Source organism: Symphodus melops (genome assembly GCF_947650265.1).
Source record: "Symphodus melops genome assembly, chromosome: 17".
Lineage (NCBI taxonomy): Eukaryota > Metazoa > Chordata > Actinopteri > Labriformes > Labridae > Symphodus > Symphodus melops.
The window spans coordinates 6,807,595-6,825,690 of record NC_136707.1 but is presented as its reverse complement, the minus strand read 5'-3'; the positions used below and the strand labels follow the sequence as shown (position 1 = coordinate 6,825,690).

Below are 18,096 nucleotides of genomic sequence, written 5' to 3'. Positions count from 1 at the left end.
ACTAAAACATTTGAAAGCTTAAAACTAGTGGCCTAGTAGTTCCTTTGCACTCATGTGTGTTGCCTTTTGAGACGTAGACGTCTCATCAGAGCTTAAAGGTAAAAGCATGCCTGCTTCTCATCAGGTCTAAATGGGTTAAACAGTGGATCAGATGCCGTGAACAACCACATCTGGTGTCTCACAGGGTTTTGTTTTCTGGTTACTTGCTGGTCTAACGTGTCGGTTTGAGATGAAGATGTGCTGGTTTAACGTAATCCCTAAGGACGAGTGCGAGCTTGGTCACTACACAAACCCACTCCACCACACACTGGGCAGACACAAGAGCACATTCAGTGCTCGACTGATCCCCCATGATGCATCACTGAACGCCACAGGAAGTCATTCCTGCCTGTGGCCATCAGACTTCACAACTCCTCCCTTTGAGAGTCAGACACTTGGACACTGGACTAGTTCAAACAGTGCGATCTGTTCAATCGTGCAATCTGTCTGTTAATTGTGCGACCTGTCTCATACTGTTTTTATTCTCTTATTGAACCCTATGAATTGACCGTGCAATATCAACACTGCTCACCTAATATTAGTAACTGCAAATATTGTTTTTATGTTTTATCTCTATGTCAATGTGCTTGTTCATAGCCTATTATTCCAGTCATACCTGACACTTATTGCTTATTTTATTATCTCTAATCTCTATTCTCATTTATTCTAGTCTTTGTACCTGAACCTGAGAAAAAACCACAAGTTCACATGTTCATGTGCCATGAGGTTGGATGTGACAGGATCCAGTATAGAAAACCACCACAACAGATTTAAACTGACAATAACCCCAGAAGAGGGTGGGGTTTACGCATCTCATCCACACTGCAGAAATGTTAGTTCAGTCCTCACCTGAAGAGGACAGGAGGAGAGAAACAACTTGAGAAGTGAAAAGTAGAGCGAAGCAGCAGTAGCCTTGCATTGCTGCAGGCTCGGACAATCCCATTTGTTCTCCAGTAGCCGTAGCTGTCATCAGGGTCTATTTTATGGGGATGGAAGCCCTCGGGAGGGATGTGAGAGGACAAGGTCAATGACAGCAGGAGCAGGTCGCTGACCTCGGGAGCCCCGAGATCAGTTTGAACTTCCCAACCCACTGCATACATGACTGAGAACGCACACCTGCTTGCTCATGCTGAGAATTTCTAGTTTGCATAATGGTATTTTCATTACACAGCAAAAATGATAAATGATTTAATTAGATCATGCACACATCTGTATTTGTTGTAACACTTTTTGTATACTCTTTTCTACACTGCCCTAACCTTGGCATTCATAATAAATAATTTTGGGAAAGAACTTAAGTCAGAGATTGAAGATCAGCTATTTCAGGCAAGTGCAACTTGAGATTCGGATGTTGAAGGAGAGCAAAATCCCCTCGGGGGAGATTATAGAGGGCTGCTTGACATAAAAGGTCCTTGAGTCTATTGCACCTACTGTATAGTCTAACTTTACATTATTGGATATTTAAGCAGAATTATCTCAAATACATCTTTTTGATGCCCTCACAGTTCATCCCTGGTGATTTATACAGCGATTAAACTCCCTGCAAAGGTTGAAATGTGTCTTATATTGTGGATATAAAGTGGATATAGGAGACTAACTATAGGTGTCCTCCATGATCCAGTGATCCTGCGTATAGAGGATGACACTGGAGTTATTTAACGCCTGCATTAGTTGAGCCTCACTGAAGTACAGATTAAGTCAACAGAAGCAAGTCACCTCCCATTCCTTTCCCACCACTGATACACACAGGCTTACATATCAAAGCTGTCACTGGGTGGCTTGTGGAGTTGAAATCCAATATTTTAAAATGTTTTTTCGTTAAAAAAAATATAGTATTTAGTAGACATGAAAGAAACGAAGAAGTGCAAGAAGGTCTTTATGATGATATAGCACTCTATCATAAAGACCATCCAAAAAAAAAGGGAAGAGGTGAATAATATTAAGACAGGATAATCAAGTTGTAATATATATAGTAATATCTTAATGGTTTTTTTAAAGGTTCGGGAGGTGAAGTTTTAAATCAACAACTGGTACACTGATCATATTACAATAGAGACCATGGATGTTTAAGGAGGATGCTGGCGTTTTATTTATGCTCAGCTATACTATACAGTGATCACAAGCACTTCACAATTTGAGAGTCTTGAGAAGGGAATGACAAGACTCTAGATGGGATAAAAATGAAAGGTCAAATACACTTTACTACGTTTTTCGAACACTCCGCGTCTCCATGTGTCACTGTAGGTCTCCAACCTTTCTCAATCTGAGGGCTACTTTGAAAAATTGAAAGCGGCTAAGAGCTAATTTTATCTCATCGCTAGCACTTATTCATATAGCACACATCAGCTGAAATAGCCACTGTTTGTAGTCACTTGTTCATCTGTCAGTTTCGTTTTGAATTTAGAGTTTATGACATTCATGTCAGAAAAAGCTGCTTCACAAAGGTATGTTGAGCCAAATTTCACATTTCAGCCATCTTCTCTGAAATCTCTGTGAGGTCTACCTCCATGCCACACAGGGCTCCAGCTTATCCAAAACATTTAACCAATCCTCAAACTCCTGCCTGAGCTTGGACATGAGGTCTCAACACTTACTTACATTCAAAACATCATCTGCCCCTGCATGGCTTTCCAACATGTTTGCCACTGTTGGGAAGTGTTGCAGTCTTTCATTTTTCAGCTGCTGTTGGTAAAATGACAATTTTGCTTGAAAAGCCTCAGCAGCACTGATCATGTCAGATATCTTGGCCTTGTAGCTGTGTGTTCAGGTGATTAAGTTTTTCTGTCATGTCTGTCAGGAAAGCAACATCAAGCAGCCACTCAGTATCAGTCAAGAGTGCAATGTCCTCCTCTCTTGACTCCATGAAACTCATGACTCCTTTCAGCAAGGAACAAAAGGGACGCAGTATTTTACCTCTGCTCAGCCACCTGACATCAAGTCCTGCTCCAGCTGCCCCACTGCATCGGCTGACAGCGCACACACTCGCCTTGCCACCGTGTTAGCACCAAGCTGTATATCTGCGATAGCGGACGTGATTCCAGTCTTTATGGTCCTTGAATAATGTGCCTGCCACGGCAGCCATCGCCTCCTTCACCATCCCACCATCGGTGAATAGCTTCTTGTGCTTTGTTGAGATATGTGCCACTTTAAATGATGATCCAAATGAGTTTGATTGGAATTTCAAATATGGCATCGCATATCAAAAGTCTTTCTATCGCTTAAGGATATTACAATTCAAATGGCTAATGCGTATATATACAACACCTGTGAAATTAAATAAGTACAATAGGAACACACCAGACATATGTATAAAATGTGGCTTAAAAGGTACATTAATACACTGTATGTGGGAATGCAGTCAAATAAAAACTTTTTGGGTAGAGGTGAAAAACTTAATTGAAAAGATCATTTTAAAACAGATCGCGTTGGATTCCAAATTATTTATAATGGCTATATATCCAGATAGACATATCTTCAGTAAAGCAGAAAGTACTTTTATTGATTTCAGCTCATTGATAGCAAAAAGATGTATTGCTTTAAATTGGAAAAATATGAATGGACCTGGCGCTTCCCAATGGTTAAAACAGATGTTGGCTAGCTTACCTTTGGAAAGAATAACATATATCAATAAGTCAAAGCAACATGTATTCGAAAAGATTTGGAGGCCCTTTATTGACTTTATTAAGGACTTGGATGTTTCTGATGACTCGACTAATTTCTGAATCCCCTGCAGCCATGTACTGTATCTAGTGATGACTACCTCCTAAATCCCAAAAGAGAAGCTATGTTTGTGAAAGGCCCTGCTTTATTTTGTTTTATGTCTTATTTTTGGGTTATTTTATTTCTGTTATTGCTATTCTTTCTATATTTAGTTTCCATATTTGTACAAACAATGTGATACTGAACTGCTTCGTAAAGTATAATTGAAAATTGTATCACTTTGAAAAAACCCACAATAAAAATATTTATGGAAAAAAAAAAGTCTTTCTAGAAACCAGTGTGGGGCTAAGTCATTGTGTTGTCTATGATGTGAACAATGTGTGGTTTACATAGTTTACATTAACCCCTTGGTGCCTGAATTTGTTTCCAAGTATTAAAACATTTTTCTTACATGTGTTTCTGCTTTCAAGTAGATGCTAAATTAAGTTGAAAACGTTTATTTGAAAATAGCACATAAATACATATTACATAAAAATAACACATCAAACGGATGCTGTTCTGACTCTGACTGGTCCTTTGATAAACTAATGCTTGCCAAAGGTTCCTAGGTATGTATTGAAAGTGCATCAACCGACAGTGGAGGAATACGGACGCTATTTTGACTGCATTTGGAGCGGAAGTGGTTTGACGCAAATTCGCAACAATAGGCGTCATGGGGTTAATACTTCTATCAATCTCTAATATCTGAAAAATCTTTATAAATGTACAAAATCAGCTCAGTCTGTAGAGACTTGGGTTAAGAACCGAAGGGTTGCTGTTCCAAATCCCAGGAATGGACCAACAATAAGAGAGGTCACTTCCAGAGAACCACGGAGCCCTTTAGCAAGGCACTGCAGGCTCAACAGCTCTGTAATCAAAGTCCCCACGTTGCTGTTGGACATCAAAACATCAATGCTTTCATTTTTGACTAAGAATAGTAAGGTGACACTGTTGTTTGGGGCGATGACAGAGAGTAATGGGCCGTCCCAGTAAGAGGGGAGCACATACTGAAGTGGCCTGCATAGTTTCAAAGGCAGAACCCCGGGGAATCGCATGCTTCAGTCGCCATATGCTCCATGCAGACTGAACAACAGGAGCCAGACAGAGACACACTGTAATATGAGCCCATCAAAAACAATTTGAACTTCAAAAACATATTATATAACTTTGACTTATGTTGTCAAATCAGAGGAAAGCGGATGCTTCCCTGAAATCATTAGCTGTCTCTTTTAGTTTTTGCTTCCGTCGACAGATTTTCAAAAGACAGTGAGATTTTATTAGTGTTATCTAAGGTAGAGAGGGTTTTGTTTGTGTCAACCGAACCTTTGAGACTTGTTTAAAGACATTTATTGAAAGGACCATCCGGTTGGCCAAACTGGGGCACTGACTTCTTACTTCTTTAATGGTGGCATTTGTTCTAATGTGGTCTAAATAGTCATGAGAAAGCTCACGGAAATTACATGTGTGTGTGTGTGTGTGTGTGTGTGTGTGTGTGTGTGTGTGTGTGTGTGTGTGTGTGTGTGTGTGTGTGTGTGTGTGTGTGTGACACTCTGCAACACTTTTGAGGGATAGTTGGATGTACAAAATTACATGACTGCTTGATATTTCCAAACTTTAAAGGATTACATCCTGGATCCAAACCTACTTTTCAGCAATTGGATGCACAAATGTTGAAGTTGAAAATGATGGATGCCTCTCTCTTGTATCCACAGAGGTTTTTTCTTGCATGTCAGCAGAACTCCTCAGCCAGAAATAAGCATCTCGAAACAGATCACATCAATCAAACTCAGCAGAAACCTGCTTCTTCTTCTTCTGCTTTTTTATTCTCTTTTTGCTCTACTTTGATACTTTAAGTTTTGGGCTCTTTGCCATTACGGTCATAGACATTCTGCCCAGAGGCTGACTTCTAAGCAGGGTTTAGGCAACTGCAAAATAAATTAACTGTAGCAACTCATGCCAGAATTCAGTGTATGCAGGCCCAGAGAAGTGGTGCAACAGTCGTAAATTCATAAATTGTGGTCTGGAGGTTCCACACATTGGTTTCTGTGATCACTGATCCTCTTGAGCTGAAGGAACGCTGCGAACAAAGTGAGCTTGGAGCGATCCTGTCATAAAATAAGAGACGACTGGAGAACTTGTCTGTGACTACTAGAGTTGTGTTTCCTTTGCATGTCTTACAACTTTCAGACACTTTAGTAAATTCCTGATGATGTCTTGATGAAAGCTGCAACAGATAGTTGACCAATCAAATGTTACTTAAATAGAATTACCAACACTGTGAGAATTATGGTATGTGGTATTATTTATTATTATTATTTATTTATTATTTAATTATTTTAGAATAATTGGAAACATGACATGGTCCTATTTTTTTGTGCTTTATTGCAATGGTCATAAATAGTAATCATCTCTAGACCGTGACCTCTTTTTGTTGCAGTTTCTTTGCTGTTGTTTGCTTCAGTTAAGTGTCGACTGTAACACTACAAACCACCATAGTGTTAGTTATGCTGTCTGTTTGCATAAAGCCTCTTGCAGTAATGAAAGAAAGGGGATCGATTTAGGGTGATGACTTTAACAAACTTTTTTTTTACCAACAAAAATATTTTGACCAACACAGAAAATAAGGACAGAAAATATGTCAAAGGGTGCACATTATTCAAAAGAACATTTACTGACGGTGAAGTATTTTTACATCCCATTATTCTTTCCAGTTTTTCTCTGTTTTAGTCAACATTTTTTCCTTTATCAAACTCTTGTTTCTGAGAAACAAGATATTTTGAAAATCTGAAAAACATTCTAAACAAAAGGTTAATCGAATTATCTAAAAAGAAAAAATGGACAGAGTCATCAGTAATAAATACAACTATATTACTTAAAGAAAGATGTAATTGCAACAAAGAAAATAAGCTGGGGGTTTGGTGCCTCGCTCAAGGACAACTCGGTAGTACTCAGGAACTGATGTGGTATGTCTTCAACCACCAGACCAACTTCCATTCTTTGGTCTGCTGAGACTTCAAACGGGTGTCCAACCCAAGTCTTACAGACTGAGCTACTGCTGCTCATTTTCAGGGTCAATAAACCTTCGTGCATTAATGTCACATACTTGACATATTAACATGTAATTAAAATAGACATGATGAGTAAAGACTAAAAGTAAATTGAGCACTCATCCGTGTTTGTGTGTGTCCACATTCAACTTCATGCCACTCCTGCATTAGTCAGTGCCCCAGTTTGGAAACCCCAGTCAAGAAAGTCTAGCTGGGCTGCTTCTGCTGCAGTTGTGAATGGCAGCCCATCCCAGAGGAGTGATACAGACACGTTAGAAGTACAAGATAGTGCTGCCGGTCCACAAATTAAAAGTGCAAACACAGTTTTCTCCTCAGTGTGATTCAGTGCAGATTTACTCCTTAAAAAGACATTAAGGTAACAGAAAACCCACTGCAAAGGTAGAAAGCAGAATGCTGACTAAAGAGTTTAAAGACATGGCAACCCTCTTCATCACAAGACATAAATATTTATTATCCAGCGAATAACATGGCACTCGGAGAGGGTTGGAGAGAGGGGGGAAGGTTAAAGACCTTTTCTGGTGTGTTAGCACCCTCTGCTGGTCCATGATGGGTCAGTGCATTCAGAATTCTCACAACGTTACAGTAAGTTTAAGATAGAGGGTCTATAACAATATATATTTATGAAACTCATATTAAACCACTGATTTCAAATGATTAACAATGCTAATTGTTAATCATTATAAATATAATAATATAAATATATAATAATTAATGCTCTGAATTTAAAGGATACTTTGCTGTCTAAAACTAAAATATCACACAGATAAGTAGATAAGGGAACATTACATTTCAGGCATTTTGACAGCTCTACTTGTCTTGCAGGTAAATTATTCATCTTGTATGGCCTTCTGTGCAACAGGTGGAATACATAGCACCACTAAGCTAAACATTTAGCAGACTCAAAATAAAAATCAACCTCTTTATTCTGCAAAGAAGAGGGAAATGAAACTGTACCAGAAATGTCTTCTGACAGGTTACAAGACAGCAGCCTAAATTCAGCCCTGCTTCATTAGTTGCATTCTGTCAACAGACATGAACCTGCTCTTTGAGCAAAATGCTAAAAATACTAATTCAAAGACGACAGCAGTGACAACATTGTCAGATTCAGAAGCAATAAAACAAGGTGATAAATATTATATTAGGCCTATTTGTAAACATGATGCATGTAAGTAGGTCATCACATATTTTAAAAAGACTCACCAATATGACTGGCGGATGGGCTCTTAATCTTTGTAGATGTTTATGTCTTTGTCTTTGTGTTTGTAGCTTGTTCTGTGCACGAATATGTGTAAATGTAGGCTAGAAATGCACATTTATTGACCAACGTACTAAACCAAGCACTTTGACATGAACATCGGCTTCTATATTCACTTCTACATGTAGACCTATTTATCAGCTTACATTATTTTTACTGTCTAGAGAGACTTTTCACTCTTTGCTATCAGCCAATGGCGACGCTGGATTTTGCCAGGCTCTTCTTGACCATTCCGGACCCGATGTGCTCCAGGGTTGCCAGTGTCAACATATCTATGAGTGTCACCTCCAAGCAGCAACCTCCGTTGCAAAAAAAAAAGGAAAAAAAAGATGTATAAAAAACTGCAGTTCAAAAAAATGTTGACCGTTGATCTGTTGAAAATGTTCATGAAAAAATGTTGACCGCGGACCTGTCAAAAATGTTTATCAATTTGTCCAGATTTTATAAACTAATAAAAAATACAGTAGGCCTAATGTAAAGTTTTTTTTAGTGAAACTCTTATCCATCCATCCATTTTCTACAGCATACGTATAAGAAAGAAAAGAAAATGTATAAACGCGATCACAGAAGGAAAAGTATCCGAAATGAGACTGGACCGTTTACTGAACTGTAAAGCAGGCAGTAGCTCAGTCTATGAGCTGGAGAGGTGCCAGTCCACTTCCTGCCGAGGTGCCATTGAGCAAGGCTCAATTGCAAAAAAAATTGCAGAACCCTCACTTTGAGACCTCTGCATGTCACTAGGATCCTATGTGTGTGTTCGTGTCCATTAAAATTCCCCTCGTGGGATTAATAAAGTGTAAATTATGATTATTATTAAAACAGGGCAGCACTGTAACCTGAGGGTGGCAGTAATGCAACAAAACAGATCTCGACTACCGTAAAACTCCAGCGAAGAAGAAGCGTAGCCGCCGATGTACAGAGCAGTAGTAATGGCTCGTCTATTACAATCACAAATTGCTCTTATTGTTAGTGTTTGGTTCGTCGTAAACACGGATTTTGTTTGTTGTAATAATGGTAGAAGAGTAAGTATTCATTTATAATTGAAAGACTGTCTACTGTTAACTGTTAACCGTCAGATCTGTAGTTAGCATTAGCTTTGTCCGTGAGAAGGCTAACTAGGTTTTAACATGTTTTTGAACAGGTTGGCGATGCCATGGACACTGAATTAAGTGGTTTCTCTGTTCCCCTTGAGCACTCATTTGAAGTCGGTGAGACAGTCTTCTTTTAACTTGTTTTAATTATCACTTAAGATGTGACATTTATTACAGATTATAGCTGGTTAGCTAGCTGCCCCAATGAAAGCGTGTATGAATGAAGAAACCTACACCAAACCTGTCAATTTACCTTATTATGTATGTAAAGCTGTTCAACAGGCATGAACATCCTCTAAACTCCCAGTGGGTTATTTGTTATTCATCAAATTGTACTAAAACATTATTTACAACACGAGTATTTTCAGATGCTCGTCCTAAGAATCCCTTTGTACTTTGTAACGGATGTGACAGGTGCTCGTCTCCGCGTTGTTTATTGACCCTACCTGTTCAGCTTGTTGTAGCCTTTGTCCTTCCTTTGTTTCAGATGATGTAGCAAAGTTTCGTGTGCGTGGAGCGCTGGTGTTGAAAGCTGGCAGGGAGCACAGCCTCTCTCTCACTCAGAGCCAGCTCTCTGAAGAAGACAGGATCAAACTGAAGGTAACACAGGATCAGATAGATTGATTGATTGATTGATTGATTGATTCAAAACTAAACAGACCTGTGTAAATGGTTAGGATTTCTGTAAAACAAGGTCCTGCGTCTTTGACTTGTTTGTTTTGAATGTCTCCACAGGAAGTGGCTGCAGTGGATGGTCTGTACAGAATCCGAGTTCCTCGGGTTTTCTTGCAGGCAGATCGACAGACAGAGCGCCAGATGGAAGGTTACCTCACAGCGTTTGTCAGAGCTGTATGTATTTAACTTATCTTACATTTACATAAAAGCAGGAGATTATACTACCAAAGATAATTAGAGTGTATTTTTATTACAACTTTATTAAAAGGAGTGAGAGTATCAACACATTGAGACATTTATTGATTTTGTAAAGCCTTTGGGCTTGTTTTATGTATTAAAGGCAGTGTACTTTGTTTTGAAGAAATGATTGTCGTGCTCTACTCTTCGAAGGTAAACAACAGATTTAACAATTCGTATCTCGTAGGAGCAGTCCAGTTTTGAAAAATACACAAGTAGTTTCATGCATTTTTTATAGGAATAATTTTTATCAGAAAAAGTGTCACTTCGAGACAACAGTTGTAGGTTTCTCAAAACATTTCATAAAGGGGTGACACACTTTGTAAAATAGTCGTGTAACAGATTTTCTCTCAATTTAAACATGTCATTGTGTCTCTGATCCAGTGGAGAGGAAGGAGGGACAACAGTATATTCAATCTAATGGAACTTCAAAGAACAGATGCATTTAGACTGACTTTGGAGGAGGGGTGACAGAAAGTGACCCGTCAGTAACTACAACCTATATAGAATAGATACAGTAACTGCAGCTGTTACATTCAGACTGAAAATCACGTTCTTTTGAACATAGATTTTTCTGTGCCCATCTTTTCTAAACCGTTTCATACTAAAAAAAGAATGTATAGATCTCACTGCCCGGCATGTATAGTGCTTTTTTATTTGTATGTACTTTTTATTTATAAAGGGATATAAGTTTAATGAAAATATTTTTGCATGAGCAGGTAAGGGATCATGCTTCATGAAAGAATAATGCACATGCCTTTTCAGTATTTTTCATAATCTCCTTCTTACTATACTGAATGAGAGCAAGCTTTACATCACTTGATCCTTAAGGGCAACACTAAAACCTTTCTGAGGCCTGTTGTGATTATTAACTCTGTTCTGCTCTGATCCTCAGTGTGCCATGGTTGAGTCCCATCTGAGCGACGTCATCAGCATCCACACTGACGTGTCTGGGTACCTAATTGGCATCTCCATAGTAACAATACCTGGAGCCTGCAAGGGCACTGAGGTCGAGGATGAAGTCGATCTCGAGATTTTCAACACCACACTCAGCATAATGGCTCCTGTTAATGCGCCTGGGTCAGTACTTGATTAGTTATAGTAAAACTTGAGTACATTTCTACGATCCACATCTTGGCGGTGTAAAATCCTCTTGGGTGGTGTCTTTGATTCGTTTTTTTGCAAATAAGCCTTACATCATTTTCCCCGCACAGTTAGAACAAGGCTGACTTTCACAAACACCCTCTGTTTTTTTTTCCTCCAGTCCTAATTACCTGCTTTCTTTCAGACCCGAGACGGCTCTGTTCCTTGAACGAATGGAACAGGAAACTGAGAAGAAAGGAAAGAATCCACAGGAGCAGAAATCGTTCTTTGCTAAATATGTAAGTAGTCCCGCTAAAAACTGCTGATAAGGCTGGCAGGCTGTTCTTAGGAATATTCCCTTTGCCTTTGGGAATTGTTCTCTGATCTCTGAAATCGCTCATAAAGATAATGAAAACATTAACATGCTAATTTAGTTCATTTGGTTTTTTTAAGCTCTCTTAGCACCACTTCAACTTCTTTATACACAACTTGCCTGCAGTGTGTTTTCAATAAATGATAAAGGACATTTCAGTAGTGTAAATCATCCAAAAGTCCAAAGGGTTGCGTTTGTTTAGTTTGCTGTCGCCGTTTGATTTAGTGATTCTCAATACAAAAATAATTTCATGCATTTGTTTTCAGTTTACTTGGATCAGACCAACGGGGGGAAAAAATGCATTGTTTACTTCATTTCTAGACCAGTTTTTTTTTAAGTTTATATGTTGACATGTTTATGGACAGTAACGTACCGCTGGGATGTGTTGGATGCTGGCTCAGGCTGCTCAATCACCTGCAGACAAAATAATAACAAACCAACCAAAATCAATGTATTGACAGGTGAAGACAAAACATTGTCGGAAATAAAACAGAATGCGCTGTATGAGGAATGGAGTCAGGTACGCATTGTAAAAAATGGCCTTTCAGTTTTTTTAGAGAGAAGTTGTAAAGATATTTTTTTGGGTCCACCATGAATAATGAATGAATCACAGTGCGGAAATTGACCTCAGACATCTTAATTATTATTATTTATTTTTTTGTCCAATATCTTCCTGATAACTTCTAACCAATATGACACCCTTCACACCAGTCACAGGCTAGAGCACTGGTTTCTAACTTGGGGTTCAGGTCCTCTTCAAGGGCGCCGTGGTTTTGTCCGCTCTGAGGATGTCAACTTAGATTTGCATGTGGTAACTAATATCATGACAACACACTTACTGGAGCGTTTACACAACAGTCTGTTGGTAAAAACACGTTTGTAGGCCTAATTTATTTATGAAAAGTAATGACATACCCCATTTGAGTCATTGAGGGGGCTCAGCTTGTCTCCGGTACAACAAGTGTGTGTGTGTGTGTGTGTGTGTGTGTGTGTGTGTGTGGGGGGGGAGACAACTGATCCTCTGTATGACCTCTTTCCATGTTGTTGCACTCTGTGCTGTGTGTGTGTGTGTGTGTGTGTGTGTATCTTGCTTTGTTCAGTGACCTTGTGACGTTTTGTTGACTCGGTGCTGTGCTGTGTTCCAGTGGTATTTGATTCTGGGTGGTGCCATCTTCCTCATGGCCACCAATTCAGCACAGCCCCCAGCAGGGGGAGGAAGAGAGCAGAGCTGATTCCCACTGAAGTACTGTTTTCTTACTTGTGGCTCGTTCTGTCCCCCTTCCTCCTCTCTCAAATTATGTTTCCCTCCTCTGTAATATGACTAACTGAAACTCACCTCCTTGTTTTCCACTCATTGCCCCCCTTTTACACTCTTTCACACAGTTTACTTCAGGTTCAACACCAAATACATTTGAGATGGATATTTTCAAGTTGTCTTTGTACGAGAGACTCGATGTTGGAAAAACTGAAGACATCTTAAATTTAACTTCGTCTGGTTGAATATGCTGAAGATGTGTTTGGCGTTTGATCCTGAGATTTCTCTTTTATCTCGCTCACTTTTGTACTTAATCTGTTCTCCTCCTCTGTCGAGAATAAAACTATAACCTAATCTGGGATGACCAATCTGGAAAAGTACTCTGTAATCACAGCCAAATTTGTTTTATTGAACAAACATATAGTTTTATTAATACCTTTTTGTTTTTCTTGTCTTCTTCTTCAGTGGATGTACATCGTGCCGCTTGTTCTCTTCCTGATGATGTCAGGCGCTCAGGACCAATCAGGCGGAGGAGCCGGGGGTGGGGCAGCTAATGGAGGGGGCAGATGATCGACAGGACAACAATTTTTTCTTTATTGTACTAAACATTTCCCGAAGAATAACTGGCTTTAGGCAGATTGACATTGCTGTACAGAATTCTATTTAATGAGGATTAACACACGAGGACAAGGTAAAGCTGTAGGTGACTGCATTTGTAATACTTCTGTGAAAATAAAGTATTTATTACTTGACACTGATGATTTGACTCTTTGTTCTTAGATAGAGATTCAGATTAAAATGAAACATCCCTCCATTAACTCCGCACACATAACATGTTACCAATAAAAGGATCAGGTTCAATTGCACAAGACTGTATTACATAAAAATGGATAAGCCACATCGACCAGAAGTAAATATCTTCTTAACTTACTGTCCATAATCTTTTCACATTAAAGAAAAAGAGTGACTGAAATTAAATGATATTGACTTATTTACTCAGAAAGTATTACAAAGTTCTCTCTTTAACTTTAAAGTTGCAACTGATTCAATCTTTAAATTCAAGCAAATCATACACTCAGTGTTAAATTTGACAAAATCAAGCAGCTTTTGAAGTTGGTGAGAAGTACAGCTGAATCGCTGACAGACTTTCAGACACCGATCTTTGTTTTGTCTCTTAATCGTGATACCATAGACTTAAAGAAATATGGCTTTAGAAACAGAATGTCTCAGAACCCTTGTGTCAACAGCGCATATCTTCTTCCCTCATGTCACTCAGTCTGGCTGCCTTTAGTTTTCCAACTGTGACAAATATTCACTTATTTTAGGAGGCTCATGGTTCAGCTTCAACACTTAAATGACCTCTGGCTCTGTCCAATCGGCAGGCAGGTCTTTCTCAGAATGACCCCTCAGGTCACTTGAGCACCGTCCTTCTCTGTGGCTGCTTTTCATTTCCCTCTTGATGAACAACATGAGAGATAAGGTGATAAATACAGCAAAGGGAAACAGGAGACATTTAATGCATGGAGCTGGAGGACGAGAGTCATTTGTCTGTAAAGAGATCTGCTTCTGTCAGGCGAGGTCAAAAGTTAAATAGAAGTCAAGTTAGTGATTGGAAATGTGGTTTAAACAACATCATCAGAGAAGCACTGTAAGCCATGTTTTTTTTTGAGTTCCTACCCAACAGACCCGCCTCTTATTCTGCCATAAAAAGATCAAACACAGATATGTTTGTTTACATTAACCATAAACACTAATGCATCATGGGAGGCCTTTCAGCATGGGCTGTGATGTATTTTCATCTACCAGGAAGCTGGTGAAAACTGACACTGGGACACATGACTTTGTGATCTTTGGGAGTGGAATTATCTGTGTTTGCATGTTCATTTAAACCACAAGTAGACGTTGTTGCTTTCAACAAGTGCGTAAAGGACATGGAATGTGGCTAAAATTAACGTACACCCGACAGGAACAAAGTTACATTATGTTGTTTTTTTTTTCCAGTAAAGGGTGTTAAAATTACAAGTCACTCAGCAAAGCCTGTAGTGCATAAATGGTCCTCATGTTCTAGTTTAGTGGGATCTGCTATTATTGCCTGTGTGTGAGTCAGATCCATGAACTGCAGGCATACAGGTGTACAGGTCTAAACAGTGAAAGATGTTCAAAAAAAGTCAGTGTTTTAAAACTGCATTCTTCCTAATGCCTGGCAGAGGGCAACCTGATTTGACAGTATGGACATTTTAAAATAGCATGAAGTGAACTGAAAAGCATATAAAGCTAGCTTGTTATTGTGGTATTTAGTGCTGACACATCACAGCAAACTAGTTCTTTGTTTTACTCCCCAAAGGGATATCCCCTTGTAGAGAGAGAATGTTCTGGCTTCTGCCTACTGAATACTTTACTTTTAATTTGTAATTATGTTTGGAAAAGTGCACAAAACAAGCAAACCGACAAGTACTACAGGTAATAACAGTTCTTTGGTGGTTTAGATGTCAGCCCTACAACAGGTGAGCAATGCAAGGCAGGCCAGTGTTGTGGTGGATAGTTCTACTCCCTTGCAGCAACTACATAATGAAATGGCAGGCTATACACATGTGTACAAGTTGGGGTATTTGGAAACATCTGGATTAAAGTGTTGGTGGCCAAGGTAGTCTAGGCACCATTTGAAATCTTTGAAGGTAAATCCATTCGTGCTTAAATCATGATTAATCTCAGCCCCTTCGGTCATTGCTCTTTTTTTTTTTTTTTTTTAAATCAATTGATGCACGAAAAATATTCTCCCCACGGTAGAGAGACCAGTTACTTTTTATAGTTCTCTTCCTGTTGTGTCATTTATGAATTCAGGGCAATTCCCACTATACTCAAACTGTTCAGACACCATCTGTTCAGAAATTCTTTTCATGTGAACCTGTGTCTGTTAATTGACTAGATGTGCTCAAATGCGTACGACAAAAAGAAGAGTAGATAATAGGACCATAATGTGATACACGAGACGACTGCAGAAGAACACATTGTGAGTGGAGGGGAGATAACATACAGTACATGAAGCAGGGTTGCCAAAAACATAGGAGCCGTAACTCATAAATCTCAAGGCTTCACTTGGAGACCACCAATGTCAGCAAGATACCATGTGCGACCCCCCCCCCCTCCCCCCCCACATGTCATGATTTAGGAGCAGTTACAAGGTTAATGTTGCGCTAAAGGCTGTGGGGACGGGTTGTTGATTTTAGCATGTCGTTTTCACACTGTAAATCTAGACATGTTAACCACGCATGGTTTAATAACAATTATCAGTACTAACTCAGGACCAAATGTACCAGTTTTTAGGGAATAGGAAAGTATTTACAAATACTCTAATTGTACCTGTAGTCAGAACGCTGTCAATATGAACATAGTTTAAAAGATTGATCGTTGTTGTTTTCTTGATTTATTTCACGTTTCTCCATTGCTATTATTATTCTAGATGACAAAATGTGTTTTTTAATATTTCATCTTTAATTACATTACATAACCTATTAGCTTGGGTGATAAGGTCTAACTATAAAGTTGACAATATCCATCAAATATACTTTTTTTAGAGCAATAAAAATACTACTAACATTTCAATCTTCATATGTGTTGGTTCATTGCCATAATTTAAGGGCAGTTTTTTTTTTCCTGAAACACATACTTTTAGCTTTAACTACAGTTAGCTAATATTACTTTTGGACCTTTTGCTAGGGTACGACTCCTACTTAAGTTAAAATTGTGTTGTTGTTTTTTTAATTGTTATTTCTATGCTTTCAAAAAAGAAAAGGCTCTTTTCATCCACCAAAGAAATAATAATAAAAAACATCTACCATTAAACATCAGTTTAAATAGACACAAACTCTTGGCAGTGTTTATACTGAGAGCAAAACTTACACAGAAACAGTGCATGGGCAACGAGTGAGAAGGAGGAAGCACCTGCCTTGTCAATCAGACGAGAGCGACGAAAATGACGAGGGGAAGTCTCGGCAGTCCCTGAAAAGCATCCCAGGAGGCCTTCACAGATTACAGCCTCACACTTATTGTATCCCCTGGCTATACATGTCACCATAGCGCCATCATGTTAGTGTGTAATGAAGTAACAGGATAGCATGTTTAATGACCAAGCCTGCTCGTAATGTACACTGGTATATTACATAGTGATCGTTGAGTGTATAGTGTTGTGCATAGAACCCCTAAACGCACCCAAAGGTCATGGTACAATACTATTTAAGCCCTATCACTGACAGCAGTAAGCAGCAGGTGTTGAAATTTGTTTTCATGCCACTCACAGAGCCTATTAGGTATTAAAGGAGTCAGCGCTAAGCGGGCATTCGGGCTTCATTAAAATTCTGTTTTTAATAGCAGGGGGACACTTTCTCGTGACAGCAAGCTATTACGTTTTATTAATTAAGACATGCCTTTTAAAGAAACCCTTGAGACCAGAAGGTTCAGGACAGACACAAAGTACAAGTTCAAACATGATGGCTCACTGTTGGGAAAATACCACCTAAATTCAGCAGTCAAACATCATTTTGGTGAACATGGTTCTTTTTGGTGCTATATTCAGACATTATATATTTGTTTTTGTGTATTATAAAAGCAAACTAAACTATAAGACAAACATTTGATACACAAAGAAGTGATTGTTTTTACAGTGTTAACAAGGAAGCCATAATCAATACACAATTTATCATTTGAAGAGCAACTGAAGAGCCATGGAGAAAGTGAACATCATTCTGTAAGCTACCGTTATACAAAACTTAATGTTTGCTTAAAGAGCCAGAACCCAGCTAACATTAATTTGACCATATGACAAAACAAATGTGTAGCTGTGTAGTAACGGTCATAGGCTGAATGCTCCTGCAAAGGAGGCTGTTGCCTAATGTTAGCTTTTAGCCAATTATTTGCAAACATGTGCTTATTACACTCATAATTCAAATGTCGAGCTAACAGTGATTTACGCTCAGAAAAAACTCTTTTGGGCTATATTATATCAAAGAAATAAGCAACCTGTTGTTCATGTAGATTATATCCAGTTCACATTATTAAGAAAACTATTATGAATACTAAGCAAAGCTTGTGTTTAAATATCAAAAGATTTGCTTTGTACCATAAATATCCCTTTATGTTCTTGTTTGTTTTTAGCTTCTTGCACACAAGGGTTCAAGGCCTTTCTTATGTTCCAAACATAACCAAAAAGGTTCATAAGTCTGCTCTTCCAGATTTCAGACATTTATTTGTACAGTCTACTTATTTGCTCAATCTGTATACTCCCTTCCCTTCTAACCTCTACTTAGGACTTGCCTTTATCTGTC

At 38.7% G+C, this 18,096-nt stretch overlaps 1 protein-coding gene across 2 annotated transcripts; it reads left to right on the top strand.

Moving 5' to 3' along the window:
- Nucleotides 1–8,926: 8,926 nt before the first annotated feature.
- emc10 (ER membrane protein complex subunit 10) lies at nucleotides 8,927–13,527 on the top strand. 2 transcript variants are annotated; one of them, XM_079365774.1, is made up of 8 exons: nucleotides 8,927–9,083; nucleotides 9,203–9,269; nucleotides 9,640–9,752; nucleotides 9,888–10,001; nucleotides 10,960–11,144; nucleotides 11,353–11,446; nucleotides 12,666–12,763; nucleotides 13,241–13,330. In XM_079365774.1, the coding sequence occupies exons 1-7, from the start codon at nucleotides 8,973–8,975 to the stop codon at nucleotides 12,750–12,752; spliced, it is 771 nt and encodes a 256-aa protein (XP_079221900.1). In that variant the 5' UTR covers nucleotides 8,927–8,972; the 3' UTR covers nucleotides 12,753–12,763; nucleotides 13,241–13,330. The 2 variants fall into 2 exon arrangements, with proteins under 2 accessions (XP_079221900.1, XP_079221899.1); XM_079365773.1 differs by lacking the exon at nucleotides 12,666–12,763 and having other exon boundaries at nucleotides 13,241–13,527.
- The last annotated feature ends 4,569 nt before the right edge of the window (nucleotides 13,528–18,096 follow it).

Coding starts and splice junctions, on each gene's coding strand:
- emc10 (XM_079365773.1), top strand. CDS start 8,973: ATGTACAGAGCAGTAGTAATGGCTCGTCTATTACAATCACAAATTGCT. Junction 9,270..9,639: donor TGAGCACTCATTTGAAGTCG/GTGAGACAGTCT, acceptor CCTTTGTTTCAG/ATGATGTAGCAAAGTTTCGT. Junction 9,753..9,887: donor AAGACAGGATCAAACTGAAG/GTAACACAGGAT, acceptor ATGTCTCCACAG/GAAGTGGCTGCAGTGGATGG.